General features: G+C 37.0%; 3 protein-coding genes across 9 annotated transcripts; 1 reads left to right on the forward strand and 2 right to left on the reverse strand.

Annotated features, from left to right (window-relative positions):
- Positions 1 to 970: 970 nt before the first annotated feature.
- LOC121778392 (F-box protein At4g00755-like) lies at positions 971 to 2,764 on the reverse strand. Of its 2 annotated transcripts, none has more exons than XM_042175739.1 (6): positions 2,640 to 2,764; positions 2,386 to 2,518; positions 1,867 to 2,259; positions 1,614 to 1,792; positions 1,335 to 1,453; positions 971 to 1,223 (listed from the first exon to the last, which is right to left on the reverse strand). In XM_042175739.1, exons 2-6 carry the CDS (start codon positions 2,510 to 2,512, stop codon positions 1,121 to 1,123), a joined length of 921 nt encoding a protein of 306 aa, XP_042031673.1. In that variant the 5' UTR covers positions 2,513 to 2,518; positions 2,640 to 2,764; the 3' UTR covers positions 971 to 1,120. The 2 variants fall into 2 exon arrangements, with proteins under 2 accessions (XP_042031673.1, XP_042031674.1); XM_042175740.1 differs by having other exon boundaries at positions 2,386 to 2,540; positions 2,640 to 2,736.
- Positions 2,765 to 3,695: 931 nt separating this feature from the next.
- Positions 3,696 to 6,014, reverse strand: LOC121780288 (F-box protein At4g00755-like). Of its 3 annotated transcripts, none has more exons than XM_042177836.1 (6): positions 5,898 to 6,014; positions 5,489 to 5,675; positions 4,898 to 5,311; positions 4,639 to 4,817; positions 4,277 to 4,395; positions 3,696 to 4,177 (listed from the first exon to the last, which is right to left on the reverse strand). In XM_042177836.1, the coding sequence occupies exons 2-6, from the start codon at positions 5,613 to 5,615 to the stop codon at positions 3,904 to 3,906; spliced, it is 1,113 nt and encodes a 370-aa protein (XP_042033770.1). In that variant the 5' UTR covers positions 5,616 to 5,675; positions 5,898 to 6,014; the 3' UTR covers positions 3,696 to 3,903. The 3 variants fall into 3 exon arrangements, with proteins under 3 accessions (XP_042033770.1, XP_042033769.1, XP_042033771.1); XM_042177835.1 differs by having other exon boundaries at positions 5,489 to 5,685; XM_042177837.1 differs by having other exon boundaries at positions 5,489 to 5,671; positions 5,898 to 5,944.
- A 3,580-nt stretch (positions 6,015 to 9,594) lies between these two features.
- Positions 9,595 to 17,976, forward strand: LOC121779541 (probable UDP-N-acetylglucosamine--peptide N-acetylglucosaminyltransferase SPINDLY). 4 transcript variants are annotated; one of them, XM_042176882.1, is made up of 19 exons: positions 9,595 to 10,001; positions 10,114 to 10,550; positions 11,320 to 11,481; positions 11,578 to 11,753; positions 11,828 to 11,903; positions 12,210 to 12,338; positions 12,634 to 12,753; positions 12,843 to 12,911; positions 12,993 to 13,074; positions 13,360 to 13,454; positions 13,923 to 13,982; positions 14,065 to 14,129; positions 14,655 to 14,853; positions 14,985 to 15,179; positions 15,617 to 15,711; positions 15,816 to 15,951; positions 16,024 to 16,241; positions 16,480 to 16,607; positions 17,227 to 17,976. In XM_042176882.1, exons 2-19 carry the CDS (start codon positions 10,140 to 10,142, stop codon positions 17,670 to 17,672), a joined length of 2,862 nt encoding a protein of 953 aa, XP_042032816.1. In that variant the 5' UTR covers positions 9,595 to 10,001; positions 10,114 to 10,139; the 3' UTR covers positions 17,673 to 17,976. The 4 variants fall into 4 exon arrangements, with proteins under 4 accessions (XP_042032816.1, XP_042032818.1, XP_042032817.1 ...); XM_042176884.1 differs by having other exon boundaries at positions 9,595 to 9,954; XM_042176883.1 differs by having other exon boundaries at positions 9,595 to 9,930.
- Positions 17,977 to 18,105: the final 129 nt, after the last annotated feature.

The raw sequence follows: 18,105 nt of genomic DNA on the forward strand, positions 1-18,105 counted from the left end.
AAAAAAAAGTGAAATAAGTGAAAAAATGTTATTAACTTTTAGTATTAAAAGGGGAAATGACTTCATTCACTGAAATGTATCAAATTGACAAAATGACCCCATTATTATGAAATTGAGGGAATAGTATTTTATAATGTATCAAATTGACAAAACTCCATTATTATGAAATTGAGGAAATAGTATTTTTTTGACTTGCAAGTACAACTTTTCTTTTTTATGGGAATTGATCATACAATTTATTTCTCTTTTTGGATTTAAAATGCACCCGAGTCTCCACATACTAGAGTTTAGATACTAGAGTGGATGAATTCAGGCGCTGCGAAAATTTATTTTGATATGGATTATATATTCTAAATTTCGAGTTTAGAATTCAAAAAATAATCTGTAGTTATATGTTATTTAGGTGAGATGGAGTTTTTCATAACAATATACTAGTACTCAAAATACTAAAATTGGATCAGATTACATAACTAAAAAAATAAAATAAAAAAGTTGCTCCGTATAATGCAAGTGTGTCCGCCTAGTAGCTAGTACTACGAATGAAATATAAGCGAAGCAATAAACTGTTTTACAAATGACCATGAATCTGCCTTGCTCAATCTTGAAGCACGAAAAACGTTAGAGAAATTGGAGAAGTCAAAGAATTCGTGCTACGAAATCATCATCAACTCCTCCATTTGATTTATCATTTATGGGGTGTTTTTTGTATTGAAATAAGTAGCTAAGTGATTCCATGGCTTATATGGATTGAATAGCTTAATCTATTCCATTTTCGTAGAGTAACATCAGTGACCAAAACAAACATATAAACTAAACCCGTGGGATATTCATTAATCATCATGTATTTTTCTTAACAAAGTCCCAAGTAAAAAACAAGATCAAAATTCCATAGTAGTATATGACTTCTTTCATACCATTTGTGTCAGAAACAGTGTACCTGAAACAAAACAAAACAAAACAAAAAATCCTCTTTCAAGAAAACTTTAACGATCATTCTCTATTCAAGTAGCAAGAGATGTCAAAGTACATGAGATACAGAAGCAAAAAGCATACGAGGATGGATGGCATCACTCGGGAAAACTGTGACTAATTATCAGAGTCATAGTCGTCTATCGACTAACTACACAGGGTTGTACTTGAGGGTGCATTTTCCTCTGTCGCCAATCATTTCCACGTCAAATACAGGGGAGAGTGGTAGTCCTATAGCTTGAACATGATTGATGCTGTGACACAACAAACGAATTTTTAGACATCTCCTCCAAAGGATATAGGAATTTCTAACTGGTAAAAACTATAGTAGTCCTAGGTGGCGATTTGAGGAAATAACAGCTTACCATATATAGTACAACCCGTCCAGTTCTGCAATCTGCAATCTTCCTAACAGCTCCACTTTAAGCATTCCTCCAATGCAAAGAATGGGTTTGGGAAGCTTAAACTTTTGCAATAAATTTTCCTATAATCCATTAACGAACCGGGTCAGCTTCAATGCAATACATAAACAACTAATATGGCCAGCCCTAGAACAAAAACCTACAAGAAAAAGGAAACAGCAAGGCAGAAGCATATGCATGAAATCAAACAAGAGTGAAAGTGAAGAAATCTCTAAAAGTTACCTGAGCCATTGCGAATTCTGGAGAGCTATATGACCAGACAAACATTTCCTCATGGTATTCCTTGGGATCCATGAACTCATCTGCTTCTTCATCATCTATCTCCAGAGGGTCCTTGGAATAGCCCAGGTGAAACCTCACAGCTTTGGGTGAATATGTGGGGCAGTCCTCATGAAAATATGCTGATCGAAGAAATTCAAGCAGTCAGTCCAAAGCAAGCAATGGATAGGGAATTTTGAAAGATACAAAACGGTACCTTCATATGGATGCACCTGTAACTCAGTGATCAAACATAGCTGAGAAGCCAGTTTATAAATCAATGTCTCTGAACCAGAGGGATGAGTTGCACCGTTGCTCGACCAATACGAAGGCCCGAGAAAAGTCCTGTCACTTGGTTCCAGAGTATTCTTGATGCTTTCGTCTGGATAGCGATCTGTGCTAGACGCACAGACAGCATCCGTTATGCAACTTTCTCTGCCAGAAGTCATAAGATTTCTACCTAATGATGCATACACTCTGTGCTCCCTCTCCAGGCTAGCCCATTCACCGGAAACTTCCCTAATGTCTTTCGCTACAACAACACGGGCAAAACATGCCGCTTCCGGAAACTTCCTCAAACAAAGCTTCTTACATAGGCCATTACCAATCACTGCACAAAAATCAAGCTCACTCTTTTTCATAAACAAAATACAAAATTCATTAAATTGTTGCTATATCTACGGTGAATAACATTGATGAAACAAGTAAATAGCATAATTGACGAAAGCGAGCTCACCAAGCTCGCGCCAAGACCGCGAAATCGCACTCGTTCGAAGAAGATCAAAAGGGTCATCCAAACACGTAAAGATCTTTACTGACATGTCTTGCCCTAGCCATTTCAAAATATCCATGCTTTCACCCATTTGATCCTGTCAATTGAAATTTAAATAACTGATACAAGCTCAAATCAGGATAATATAGCAATTGGATTTCTATTTAACTGCAAACCGATACAATCATTCCAAAAACCCACACTACAGTGAGGTATACCTTTGACGGAAGCTCAGCTCTCCGAGGATTGATGAATTGGTAGATGGACTGAGAATTGCAGTGTTGGAATATAACCTAGAAGTATTTATTTATGTACGTATATTTTTTGGGAATTGATCATACACCTTGTTTCCCTTAATTAGTGTTCGGTTTCCAAGATAAAATAAACCAAGACACGATCTACGATTTGAGTTGAGAGATTATTTTAGTCATAGGAGGGTTAGCTATAACTAATTGTCCATGATTATCCATCTAGGATTGAGTTGTTTGGTTGAATCTTATGAACCAAACACACTATAAATTTAATTTCGGATACAATCTTGCACACCGAACACCCCCTTATTGTATTAAAATTATACGGATTACTCCATATAATTACAATTGTCATGTCTCATTCTAGGTGATACATTTTACTTTACGGATATATTTCATATATATTATAAAATCTCGTGCCAAAAAAGAAATGCATTTTTTAGAGTGGGACAAAGGGAATAGTTAAGATACTGGACTTTAGAATTTTAATTAAAAGAACTTGTGGAGTAGTATATGTTATTTTAGGTGATATGGGCTTTTGCATAATAATATTAGATTATACTCCTACTACGAATAAAATTTAAACGAGTAGCATATTTGGAATGGAATATGTCTTGAAGCATGAAAAACGTTACTGGAAAAACGAAAGAGAAATTGGTGAAGCCAAAGAATCATAAAATGAAGCATTTGTGCTACGAAATCATCATCAACTCCTCCATTGATTTATGGGGTGTTTGTATTTTTATGTATTGATATGAGTAGCTAAGTGTTTCCATATAGTCATATACTCCTCCATAGATTTATGGGATGTTTGTTATTTTCCTAGCATGTAATTGGTTTGTGAATCATATGGATTGAATACATATGTATATTTCATTTTCTTATGTCTCTCTATGCTGTGACTTTCTAAATAAGCTTTCACAATTGACTTTGGTGTTATTGACCATCAAAGTGTGATCCAATAGATTAATCATCAAGTATTTTTCTTAACAAGTTCAAAAGTAAAAAAAAATCAAAATCCCATAGTATATGACCTATTTTATACAGTACCATTTTTTAGTGTCCATACACTCACAGAGTCATAGAATCAGTTACCTGAAATCACAAAAATCCTCTTTGAAGAAAACTTAAACGATCATTCCCTATTCATGTAGCAAGAGATGTCAAAGTACATGAGATACAGAAGCAAAAAGCATACGAGGATGGATGGTATCACTCGGGAAAACTGTGACTAGTTGAGGTACTCATTATCAGAGTCGTAGTCATCTATCAGAGGTCCTGCACCGCGGAATGTGTTGAGGATCAGTTGCTCCCAGCTCCTAATGCTTTCACTAAACCTGTGGAAATGTGATCGGCTACTTGACTCTGTTTCTGAGATGTCTACAGATGGAAAAGTGTATCTCATAACAGGGTTGTACTTGAGGGTGCATTTTCCTTCGTCTCCAATCATTTCCACGTCAAATACAGGGGAGAGTGATCGTCCCATAACTTGAACATGATTGATGCTGTGACACAATAAACAAATTTTTAGATGTGGTTTTTGGATTGAGAATGTGTGGGTATCTGGCAATGCAATAGGCGAATTGAGCAAAGAACAGCTTTACCATATATAGTATAATCCGTCCATTTCTTGAGTCTGCAGTCTGCCTAACAGCTCCACTTTAAGGATTCCTCCGATGCACAGAATGGGTTTGGGAAGCTTAAACTTTTGCAAGAAATTATCCTATAATCCATTTACAAAAGAACCAGGTCAGCAACGAATTCCATGCGTTAAAAAATGTAAACGAAAAAAAGGAATCCTTAATATGACAAATGTTTCATCAAAAACCTCTAAGAATAAGGAAACAGCTAGGCTTATCAACGCTTAAGCACATCTATGATTTTTTATTGCGTGAAATCAAGCAAGTGCATTCCTGAAATTATAAAGAAACAAGAGCCAAGTCGAAGAAGTCTCTAAGAAAGTTACCTGAGCCATTGGGAATTCTGGAGAGCTATATGTCCAGACAAACATGTCATCATGGTATTCTTTGACATCCATGAACTCATCTTCTTCTTCATCGTCTATCTCCAGAGGGTCCTTGGAATAGCCCATATGAAACCTCACAGCTTTGGGTGAATATATGGGGAAGCCAAACTGAAAATATGCTGATCGAAGAAATTCAAGCAATCAGTCTGAAGCAAACAATGTATCGGGAATTGAAAGTTACAAAATGGTATAGAACTACCTTGAAATGGATGCACACGTAACTCAGTGATCAGACATAGCTGAGAAGCCAGTTTATAAATCAATGTCTCTGAAGCAGATGGATCAGTCGCACCCTTGCTCGACCAATACGAGGCCCTGTGGCCAATCCTATCACTTGGTTCCAAAGTATTCTTGATGCTTTCGTGTGGATAGTTATCCGTACTAGACGCACAGACGGCATCCGTTATGCAACTTTCTTTACCAGATGTTACAAGCTCTCCACCTAAGGATGCATACACTCTGTGCTCTCTCTCCAGACAAGCCAAGTCACCAGAACCTTCCACAGCAGTTCCCCTAGGTTCGACAAACTCTTTGGTTACAACAACACGGGCAAAACTTGCTGCTTCCGGACACTTCCTCAAACAAAGCTCCTTACATAAGCCATTAGCAATCACTGCAGAAAAATCAACACCACAAAAAGCATAAGTAATCAAGCAACTCCGTTTGGATAAATAAAACGCAAAATTCATTCAATTCTAACCCCAATTGTCGCTACACCTACGGCAAAGGTCACAAAATCAACATTGAAGAAATGAAACAAGTAGATCATAATTGACGAAAGCGAACTCACCAAACTCACGCCAAGACCGCGAAACCGCACTCGTCCGAAGAAGATCGATAGGGTCATCCAAACACATAAAGATCTTCAGTGACATGTCTTGCCCTAGCCATTGAACAAAATCCATGCTTTTACCCATTTGCTCCTGTCAAATCAATATCCGCGTCCCCGAATCCAAAATCGCAGCGTTCTAACCTAACTGATACCAGCTAAAATCAGGATAAAACAGAAATTCAATTTCAATCTAATCAAGGGGGATTGCACACACCGAATCCAATTAAATTGAATAACTGTGGCAAAGAACATTCACTGCAAATCGATTTAATAATCCAAAAATCCACACTACGGCGAGAGCAATACTGAAAATTCTGGCTCGAATTAAGCAGCAATTATACAGAAAGGGGGAGAGATAGGAATTTACCTTTGACAAAAAGTGAGCTATGCGAAATACCCGAAGCTTGATGTTCAGTTGCAAGAAGGTGGTAGATATGAAGAGAATGGGAGTATTTATATACATGTACAACTTGTTACTTATTTTTTATACAACTTGTTTCTGTTTTTAATTTAAATAAATATATATATATATGTACAGGAGAATTTTTTGTCGACGAGTGAAATTCCAGCCAAGCCAAAACGCGGTTTAGATATTTTTTTTAAAAAAAAATAATTAATTATTTTAAAAGGGAATAGAACACAACCATCTTTATATAAAAAAAAGACTAAAGGCTCATTTTGGTCCTTAACATATTGCACGATTTTTTTATTTTGGTCCAAACCATTATCTTTTGAATTATTCGGTCCCTCACAAATAAAAACGGGTCACATTTGGTCAATTTTGGACGGTTCCGTCAAATTTGACGGAAACCCTAAACCCAAACTCCCTCACCACCTCCGCCACGGCATCCACCTTCCATCATCCCTCAGCCTCACCCACCGTCGTCACCGTCTCATCCCTCAGCCGCACCCCCTCCTTACATCATCTCCCTCACCACCTCCGCCACGGCGTCCACCTTCCTCGCCTCGCTCAACTCAGCAATCAATCCTCCGTAGCTGTCGCAATCGGGTACGCATCCCGCCCTCCCCATCCCTTTCAACACCTCCACCGCTTCCTCAAATTGATCGATTTTCGAAAGAGTCCGAAATAGGTAATTGCAGGTGCCGCAATCGGGGGTGTATCCGATCGATTTCATCTCCGGCAAAGTTAGCGACGACGACGCCTTCCGGTGTTGCCGCAACCACGATTTGAGAGGAGGAGGTGGAACTGCGGCGGGGGAGGCAGCCGTAGCGGAGGGTGCCTGGACGACGGCGAGGGCGAGGGGGAGGTGGTCGATGGAGGGGTCGAGGGTGAGGGAGAGGGAGAGGAGGCGAGACGACGACTTGATGGTGAGCAGCAGCGGCAGAACACCGTGAGTCGGAAGCCGGCATGTCCGAGGAGAAATGAGGGTGCCGCGAAATCGATTCTGAGGCAGAGGGGGATGACACCGAGAAGGCCGTGTTTCAATTTGGAACTTCTAATTGAGAAGAAAAGAGCGAGAGAAGGACATGACAGAGATAGAAAGAGGGAGGAGGAGGACCGAAGGTGATGGTATGGCGGAGCTTGGCGGCGGAGATGCTGGAGGGGGAATTTCCGTCAAATTTGACGTAATCGTCCAAAATGGACCAAATGTGACCCCTTTTTATTTGTGAGGGATCGAATAATTCAAAAGATAATGTTTTGGACTAAAATAAAAAAATCACAATATGTTAAGGACCAAAATGAGTATTTAGTATAGAGATAATAGTATAATCAATGAAGAAGAGAAAGCTTCATTCTGATGAATCATTTAAGTTGTGCTGATTTTGTATCAATTATACTCCATATTTAATGTGAATGTAATAAGCATGCTCTATTTAATGGGACAATAAAAATAATCATGTGTTTAAAAATTAAATGTAAGATAATTAAAGAAGAAGAAGAAGTTCGTTTCGTAACAAGTCATAAATTGTACATTTTCAATCTTTGCTCTACACTGATAAACTTAAATTTATTGTCTTAATTTTTAATTCAAGATGCATATTGTGTAAAATTCGATAACATGAATTCCTTGTAATACATATAGAAATGCATCAAATCTGATCATTAACGAATTTGATGAAGTTTCTAAGTATGAAAATTGTGACACTGTTTCATCAAGTCAAGTTACGACCAACTAAATTGTCAAGTGTCTCAAATGCTTTGTCGAAAACAAAAGACTAAAAGATTTTTGGATGTTTTCAACATGAAGTTTAACAAGCTATCAATGATATAGAATTAGCTTGAATTCTTATTTAGCAAATTATTTCATGTGTCCTAACTGAGCTCTTCTATCTTATAAATATATATGTATAAATTGACATTGACATGGTATTGATAAAGATGCATAAATTAGATATTCTTATGTTCGTCCATAATCTTGTTGTCAATCATTTGTGTGATTAATTAGGTTTATATGCTTATATTAAGTATTAACTTTCATTTTCACTATTTTTTATTATACTAAATTATAAACGAGTAGAATGTGTTTTGAGCTAAAAAGATTCATTTTATGACTAAATACACGCCTTGAAAGGAGACATACCAAAATAATGATTTTGGAAGAATGAAATTTGGCAAAAATAAGTAACTTAATTAACTTTATCTTTCTTCAATTTAGAAAGGGAAACACACGCAAGTATATATATAGAGAAGTGATTTGGACGGCAGAAACAAATTTAAAAAGGAAATTTTCATTCGACAATTACATTATAAATTTAGACGTAATTAGTGTAGTTAAGAACAAGATAAAAAATAACTAATGAAAGTCTTAATCAAGATAGACAATTGGATTGGAAATATTATAAATCTTAAAATACTTCCAAAAATATAGAGTTGGCAACTTAGCATGATATAATGAATGACATTGATAAACGTTGATTTATCAACTAAAATAACAATGCATTAGTTTAAGCTAAACTAGTATCTTTCAACATTCTTTAATTTGACTTTTAGGAAAAGATTGACTTAATTTACGCAACCCATAACTTCTAAGTTATAGCGAAATCTTAGTGTTGGGAGATAAAGTATAAGTGGAAGTGTCAATTGTCACATTAGAGTTATAAACAAGACCACAAGAGTGAGATGGTGGTAGTCTCGTAGCCTTCTTGAAGACAAGACCATGTTTCTACTTCTTTTACCAATTTTACATCTCCCCATAATTCGTAAGCTCAAGATGATCACTATTCCGAATGTCTTAATATTTTGAACCTCGAGCAGTTAGGCTTTGTTGATCTTGTTGCACCTGAAAGAGTGAAGAAATCGGGTACTTCTGGTGATCGGTTGAAAGAAACTCAGAGCATAAGTATCTTTTGCATCTGAATGCAAGAAACATATTCGCTTGCATCGCTAAATGTGATCTTCTAGCCTATGTTGCATTGAATCCAACTAGCACCTAAATGTGATCTTTTAGCTTTTGAATCAAACTTCATATTTTATTGATTGTTGCTGTTAATCGATTAGAACACAACCTTCTCTTCCACATATACATTGGATTTGACATACTTTTTTTCACTTTCATGCAACAAACACTTTTTAATACTACATTAGAGATAAAGAAAATGTTGCTTACTCATTTGCTTTCTACTCTAACGCCTACTCCTATCTTTTTTATATTTGGATATGAGGTGAGGTGAGGTGAGGTGAGGTTAAAGATTGTTCCAAATTTTCGTGAGAAAAACTTTACAATGAAGAATGACGCTAAGGTCCGATTTGATCGATCTAAGCTTAATATATTTACAAGATATGCTTAGATTTGATGAGATGTATATGACTATACGTGAACTCAAGTAAGAGCTACATGAACACTTCAATATGATGATAGAGAGCCAATAGCTTGAGTTATCTGGACGATGACAAATTTACGATCATTTGTCTTTAGGGCTTCATACGAATCTCGTTTGAATTTTACATATTTGTAACCATAAACTCGAATGAGATTTACTACTAGTATCATTTATGCATCTTCGAGTTGGTTATGCAAAAATATGTTCAAATAGACCTAGTCAATTTTTTTTCAACTTTATGTTCCTTTTCCTCTTTCCCATATTTGAACCAAAAAACCCAAATTAGTTTCAAAATCCCTAATTTTCAAATTGACTTCAATATTTTTCCCCTCAAAACCCGTCAACAACATCACGCCGCCTCTCTCGTCCCGATTTCCCGACGGTTTTCCCTCAACCTCCATGCCCATTCACCTCTCTTTCACCTTCCCACCGCCCTAGTCTCCCCAGAACCCTAAAGGGGAACGAACTCGCGAACCGAAGCCGTCGCTGCAGCTGAAGTGGCATCGCTGCTGTCCTTTTCGCTTGTGAGAATCACTAGCTGGAATCGACCGCCTTCGATCATGGAGTGATAAATTTCAGCTGGATGGACGCTGCCCGTCACCTCCAGATTGTGCAGCGTGAGTTTGCCCCTGGTTGTTTATGTGAGTCTTTGGCGGTGGTGGTATTTACGTGATTGAGTGCAGGCGTGGTAATTTGGTTTTAAATTTGTGATGGCTTTGTTTTTTCAATAGAAAGAATCGTTCTTTAACATTGAATTATAATCCAGCATAAATCACCAATACATCATTTTTTTGTTTCAGGATTCTGAGCCTGTTTGTTAAGTTAGATGGAGCTAACAAAAAAAGATGCAGATAGTGAAAAAGTAAAAGATTCACAAGATGGTCCCGTGTTCATAAACGAAGGGGGGCAACCTTCTTCGGGCAGCGGAGAGCCTCTGGGCATTACCCCAGCGAAGAAGAGTTTTGAAGGGAAAGATGCTTTATCATATGCTAACATTCTCCGCTCTAGGAACAAATTCGTGGATGCATTTTCTGTCTACGAGAGCATTTTGGAGAAGGATACTGAAAATGTTGAAGCTTATATTGGTAAAGGGATTTGCCTACAAATGCAGAACTTGGGGAGGCCTGCGTATGAGAGTTTCGCTGAAGCTGTGAGGCTGGATCCTCAAAATGCCTGTGCTCTTACACACTGTGGTATCTTGTATAAAGACGAGGGTCGACTGGTGGAGGCAGCTGAGGTATGCTTGCACATGCTCTCCTTATCTTAAACTTGGTTGAGTAATTTTCTATAAGCTTCGAAGAAATGCTATTTTACCTCTCGAATGAGCTCTCACACTAGATACAAACTCCAAATTTTCTGCTAGCGAGTTACAAAGATTGTATAGGTGACAGTTTATGACGAATCCTTAAGAATTTTAACTTCTATAAGTAGGGAAGTCTAACTTGGTCACAGCCCCGAAGACTTTCTATTTCTTATGGATGAACTTTCCCTTCTCCTACTCCCTTTTAATAGCTACAAGGTTTCATTCACCCAGTTCCCCAGTAGGCTTCCATAAAGTTAATAACAATGAACCTAAGTACTATTTTTATCTGGTTAATTTTGTTGTGGGGTTTTCCCTACTTATTCTATGTATGCTCATAGTCACATTGATAACAACACTTTGCACACTCCAATGATTCAAACTAACTTTACGAACTGCAATACTATGAATATCTAAGGCCCAACTTTCCGCTCTCATTATTTTACTAGAAGTACATTCTATGCTTGTTAGTGGAAAATATTATTTTCTCCTCTCTGGTTCATGTATTTCAATTGGCTGGATTATAGTTAGGAAGATGCTGAAATACTGTTCTGGAGTTGATAATTTATATGGTCTCTCTTTGCTTTGGAACTGGGTCATGGCATCTGTGCTAGAAGTTTCTTGCATTGCTAAACATAGCTGGGCTTTTTTTTTTCTCTTGTTTGGGATTGCACCTTCCATCTTCAGCGTGTTTAATTTGGTGCAGATGTATCAGAAAGCTCTTAAGGCTGACCCTGCATACAAGCTTGCAGCGGAATGCTTGGCCATTGTTTTAACGGACCTTGGAACCAGCTTAAAGCTTGCTGGTAATACTCAAGAGGGAATTCAGAAGTATTACGAAGCTATCAAAATTGACCCACACTATGCTGTAATTCAACATTTTCCTGACTTCCATGATTATTTTTCGTTACTTGATTTTTTGTTCTGGTATTTGAATTTTGATGTATCAGTTCATTGCCTGCAGCCTGCTTATTATAACCTCGGTGTCGTCTATTCCGAAATGATGCAATATGACACAGCCCTTAATTGCTACGAGAAAGCTGCAATAGAGCGACCTATGTATGCTGAAGCATATTGCAACATGGGCGTTATCTACAAAAATCGTGGGGATCTGGAGTCAGCAATTGCCTGTTATGAAAGGTACTCAGTTAGCTATGTACTTGTTTGATAAGCTTTCATCTATCTTACACATTTGTCCATGCTTGTATGTGCAGGTGTCTGACTGTCTCTCCAAACTTCGAGATAGCAAAAAATAACATGGCCATTGCATTAACTGATTTAGGCACGAAGGTGTGGCTTCTTTCTATTTAAAGTTATGTCTATACTGAAATACAGAAGATATTCCATTAATCATTAAATATTTCTATGATTTTATCCTATGGATCGGGGGAAAAAGGGTGCGCCATGGGTTACCATTGTTAAACTTATACCCTGGAACTTATAATTATATACTTTATGGTTGTTCCATTAAAAAAAATCTATTCTAACACCTGATAGTTCTTGTATATGCATTCACATTTTTACGTTTTTTATACTATGGTTTGTGGATTCACCTATCATTTATCTTGATTATTGACTCAACTTACTTCTATCCAGGTAAAATTGGAGGGTGACATCAACCAGGGCATTGCATATTATAAGAAAGCTCTGTACTATAACTGGCACTATGCTGATGCCATGTATAACCTTGGCGTTGCTTATGGAGAAATGTTGAAGTTTGATATGGTAATTGAAAATAAAGTTCATGGTCCATAAGATACCTTTTATTTCAAACATACATTTCTCACAGGGGTGATATTTAAGTGATGGAGCTGTTTCTTTCCTGTCCCTATCTGTCGTTTCTTGTATCGTTGACACACTAATTTTGTAACATCCTTTTGCTTTATGCTGGAAAGTGGTAATTGCAGTAGATAATAAACTTGTATTAAGGCAGCACTTAGGTCTTAATGCTTTGTCTTGCTTCATGTACTCTCTGTCATGCCCTATTGACATTTTCCTAAGTGAAATTCATCTCATGCAGGCCATTGTATTTTATGAACTGGCCTTCCACTTCAATCCTCATTGTGCAGAGGCTTGCAACAATTTAGGTGTTATATATAAGGACCGAGACAACCTAGATAAAGCAGTAGAGTGTTACCAGGCAAGTTTGAAGCCACCAAGGGCAAATATTTGTGGTGAATGTATAGCATGTTTTACTTCTTTTTTCTTATGATATCCATTTATTTGCAGTTGGCATTGTCAATCAAGCCAAATTTTTCCCAATCATTGAACAATCTTGGAGTTGTATATACTGTCCAGGTTTGTACTTAGAATTCTTGTTTATAACTTTAATAGTTTCATGGTTGGACAAGTTGTCACATTCTGTCATTCTGTGCACAGGGTAAAATGGATGCTGCAGCAAGTATGATTGAGAAAGCTATTGTTGCAAATCCGACTTATGCAGAAGCTTATAATAATCTAGGTCCTTTTCACCCTTGCTAAAAATAAAGCGCTGGTTTGGCCAGTACAATTTGTACAAATCTTACTTTTATCCTCATGTTATGTGTGGCATATCTCAAGGAATTGAATGATACCAATTTTTAATATTTCATACAAGGGCACTTTAATTAGGAAAAAAATGGTTGATTTCATTTCACAGAGTAAACGCTTTGTTGTGTTCATTGATGAAGCCATAGTGACATCTGTTGTGTGTTCTGTTATTTTCTCACCAACCATTATAGTTACTTTTTATTCTTCGGATGTGCAGGGGTCCTTTATAGAGATGCTGGCAACATATCTCTCGCCGTTGAAGCTTATGAGCAGTGCCTCAAAATAGATCCTGACTCTCGCAATGCAGGCCAGGTATAGTATATTCTACACAGTCCCTCGTCGATTTTCTTTTTAGTTCTTGAAACTTTTCTTGCATTGGGCTGCAAGCCTGTAATTAACTAATTATTATCTGAATTCTACATTTTATGGTTGATTTTTTCCTTTTATCACGAGTCCTTGTGTTGAATATTAGACGTGACATGTAAAAGGGTATCCAGGACTATAATTGGTGAAAGATTTCATCATTTCAGAAGAGTTACCATTCTAAGAGTCTTTGCTCTGTTGATTTTTTTTGCTTCTTCCATGCGTCCTTGTGTTGTATATGCACGACATGACATAGGATAGGTCTCAGAGTATGTAATTGTTGAAATATTTCAGAGTTGTTACACTTCATCTTGAAGATAAGATCCTGCTCCAATTGCAACAAAATATGTCTGTGTTTTGGTAACTATTTTGTGTTCTTTCATCTCTTATGATTCATTGGATATCCCTCTGACGCAGGTCTTTGGCTGCAACTTGTTTGTGACTTCCTGTATCAGGATGATCTTAAGAAGTTGCATAGTAGTGACTTCCTGGATCTGAAATTTGCCTTTTGTCATCTATTGTGATTGTTTATTGTCTAATTTCTTATCCTACCCTGCAGAATCGGTTGCTTGCTATGAACTATATACATGATGGGACAGATGATAAATTATATGAGGCTCACAGGTTGACAAATCAGACATTACATGCTTAATCATAGCTGGATATTGAACTGCTGTGCCTTTTCAAACTCTGTTAAGTTATTAAAGTTTTGATGTATTGTTCACTAACATATGCAGTCATGCCATGCTTTGCACTTTTACCATCTGTATGCTTGGGTCTGTTCTGGCAAGCTTGTCAGTTGCATGTATGATTTATTGCACTTGTACACTTGTTATGGAAAATAAATACAGTACATTTTTTTCTTGAACTTAGAGGATTCCCTTTTGAAATTAGAGCAATGTGGTTGATATTAGTTACTTGTCAGACTGGCAGTTATGATGATTAAAAATTTGATCCATTTATTCACTACCAGAAGATCAATAATGGTTGTAACTTTATGCTTTGGTAGTCTTTCTATGTATTCCTGTACTAATATTCCAGGTCTAGCATTTTCTTGTGTTCTAATATGTACTCTAATATTTTCTTCAATCGAATAGTCAGTGTCCAATATTTGTTTTCTGGTTCCTTATTCAAAATTTAAACTTGCAGGGATTGGGGCAGGCGCTTTATGAAGTTATTCCCACAATATACTTCCTGGGACAACGAAAATGACCCAGAAAGGCCACTTGTCATCGGATACGTGTCTCCTGATTATTTTACTCATTCAGTCTCATACTTTATTGAAGCTCCACTTATCTATCATGACTATACAGCCTATAAGGTGGTTGTTTATTCAGCAGTTGTCAAAGTAAGAAATCTGTTGTAATCCTTTCTCATAGTTTTATGTTTCCCCACAATGAGTGTATTTCTAGAATCTAGGATAAGTGACTGTCTTCAAAACATTTCTAAAATATTATTGATCAAATGATCGTGTGACAGGCAGATGCAAAAACAAACAGGTTTAGAGATAGGGTCCTAAAAAATGGTGGAGAATGGAGGGATATTTATGGGATTGATGAGAAAAAAGTTGCAAGCATGGTCAGAGAAGATAAAATTGATATCCTTGTTGAACTTACTGGTCATACTGCAAATAACAAGTTGGGAATGATGGCTTGCCGGCCTGCACCTGTTCAGGTAAATTTTCTGCACAAGCTTGGAAACTTTGCACATCACTGGGTCGTATAATTGTTGTTTGTCAATCTCATTCTCTCTTCTTTGGGAAGTATTACATCTTTGGGCATTTAAGTTGGAATTTGCTCAACTGGCAGGAATCTTATTCACTTTAATGATTGTGTGAGCTGACTATATTATGTTTTGTTTTTATTTTCTTTACCAAATTCCTACATACTCTGAAATGTAGGTGCTGATCCATGGCCTTTCAAAAAAATAACTTAGACTCCGAACTAATCATTTTGGGTTGATTCACCTTTTAGTTCTTCAACACCAAGTTGTTCCTTATTTATATGGCTTGTGGAACTTTAAACTAATAGAAAACAGTGTTTCATATGATGAGAGGGTCCTCTATATTTGTTTTTTTTTGGTGCCATCTGATGAGTATTTTGGCTTTGTAGGTGACATGGATTGGCTACCCTAATACAGCTGGTTTACCTACCATTGATTACAGGATAACTGATGCGCTGGCTGATCCATCTGATACAAAACAAAAGTAAATTTCAAAATTTTTATCCATTGTATTATTGTTTGTCTCCATGAGAGAGTTTAGTTATTTATTCAGCTCAAGTTTACATTGTACATTTTTATCAATGACAGGCATGTTGAAGAGTTAGTCCGATTACCTGACTCATTTCTGTGCTACACTCCTTCGCCAGAAGCAGGTCCAGTGTGTCCAACACCTGCACTATCTAATGGCTTTGTTACTTTTGGTAGCTTTAACAATCTGGCAAAGGTAATGGGGACAAGCAATATTATTTGACACTTATTATTAAGATCGAGTCCTTAAACATTTCAATTGCAACAGATAACACCTAAAGTGCTGCAAGTATGGGCAAGAATTCTTTGTGCTATTCCAAATTCTCGGCTCATTGTGAAGTGTAAGCCTTTTTGCTGTGAAAGTGTGAGACAACAATTTCTTTCAGCACTGGAGAAGTTGGGACTGGAATCCCTGCGCGTTGATCTTCTGCCTCTAATTCTTCTCAATCATGATCATATGCAATCATATTCTTTGATGGACATAAGGTGATACCATTAATTCATACTAAAACGAACTAGTTCTTCTTCAGCCTTAATTCAGTTTAAAACAGTTGGGTGACGCCATTCTCATTCAGGCACTTCTAAGCTTTAATATTTGACTCTGGATCAATTGCTACTCCTAAGTTTGATTAAACTGTGATTATTTATACTCTATCTATCCGACTCTGTTGTTTGCACATCAAACATTTCTCAAGGTTAATGTGTTGCTTTTTATATATTTCAGCTTGGATACATTTCCATATGCTGGGACAACTACCACATGTGAGTCTTTGTACATGGGAGTCCCATGTGTTGCTATGAGAGGCTTAGTGCATGCTCATAATGTTGGTGTGAGTCTTCTGCAGACTGTCGGTATGTATTCTTTTCATGCACACATTATTTATTTGTGGTCAGGCTTCACTTAGGTTGAGGTTCTAGAATCGTCAACGTGGATACTTCTCTATTCTTGTAACAAAGATCCCAAAAATACTAAATCCTTTGCACCCTGGCCTAGTATCACAATTATTTTGAATCCATGAGTGTAAAATGTTTTTATACATAACATTACTGAGAAACTATGAAAATTCCAACAATCTGTCCTAATTCATAAAAAGTGAACTACAGACCTAATTTAGTATTACTAGTATAATTCTGAGCTGTAACGAATGGATCTCTTGTGATAGGCTTCATTCTATTCAGAGCATATCTGAAGATTTAAACCTTTGAAATTTTCCTTTTCCTTTTATAAAATTACAGGTATTCATTTGAGATGCCCTATTTTGTTTTCTAGTTAGATGTACCGGAATGAGCTGTTTCAACTGCTATTGGATACTTCCTTTCCAGTTAAAGTAAACTATAATTTACATATTGATGGTGTTAGTGAAATCATACATATACTGATGTTATGTTTTTTGACAGTAGTTCATGAGAATGAAATATAATATGAACTGGGATTTGCAACTATACGATGAACTAATATATTTCTCTACAGGTTTAAAAAACCTGGTTGCTGAGAATGAAGATGAATATGTTGAGCGGGCTGTGCAGTTGGCCTCTGATATTACAGCCCTCTCGAATTTAAGAATGAGACTGCGAGATCTCATGATTAAATCCCCCCTTTGTGATGGATCTAAATTCACCCGGGGACTAGAGTCAGCATACAGAAATATGTGGCATCGATACTGCAAGGGTGACGTGCCATCTCTGAGGCGAATGGAACTGCAATCCCAACAGCAGCATTTGCAACAGGTTGGTCCAGAAGAGCTGGCCATAAAATTTTCTGAACCTGCCAAGTCAGATACCTCTACAGATGCCCTCCAAGCAACCGTCAAGGTAAATGGTTTTACAGCAGGACAGTGTTCCTCGATCAATACTTCACATGTAGAGGAAAACGGGTCACTCCCGAATCAGAACTGTAGTTCAGGAAAATTGAGTTGAGTCATATTAACCAGTGGCAAGTTTCAAAAGGTGATTGGAGTCCCCTTGTACCATAATATTTATGGGGCTTTATACACGGTAGGATTCGTGGTGGCAGCATCTGCAGAACGCGAGCTGATTGTTTTTGAACTTAGTATAGGATGCAAATCTCAACTATTTGTTTGGTTAAAAGGGTGTAATTTAGCTCAGAAACTTAAAATGGTATGTGATTGTATCAACGAATGTTGTGAAATTTCCCCCATAGCTCCTGATTATAAATGGGGGTTTGCAATATATATATGTGATTATTGTTTCAGCAGGTAAATTTCATTGTCACTGTACAAACATATAAATCAATCCCCTATCTTGTACATTAATCATTAAACCAATGTAATCTACATAAATTTGAAAGTATATGTATATAGATAAAAGTTCCCATTTCACTATTGAGCAG

This window comes from Salvia splendens, chromosome 19 (genome assembly GCF_004379255.2).
Source record: "Salvia splendens isolate huo1 chromosome 19, SspV2, whole genome shotgun sequence".
Lineage (NCBI taxonomy): Eukaryota > Viridiplantae > Streptophyta > Magnoliopsida > Lamiales > Lamiaceae > Salvia > Salvia splendens.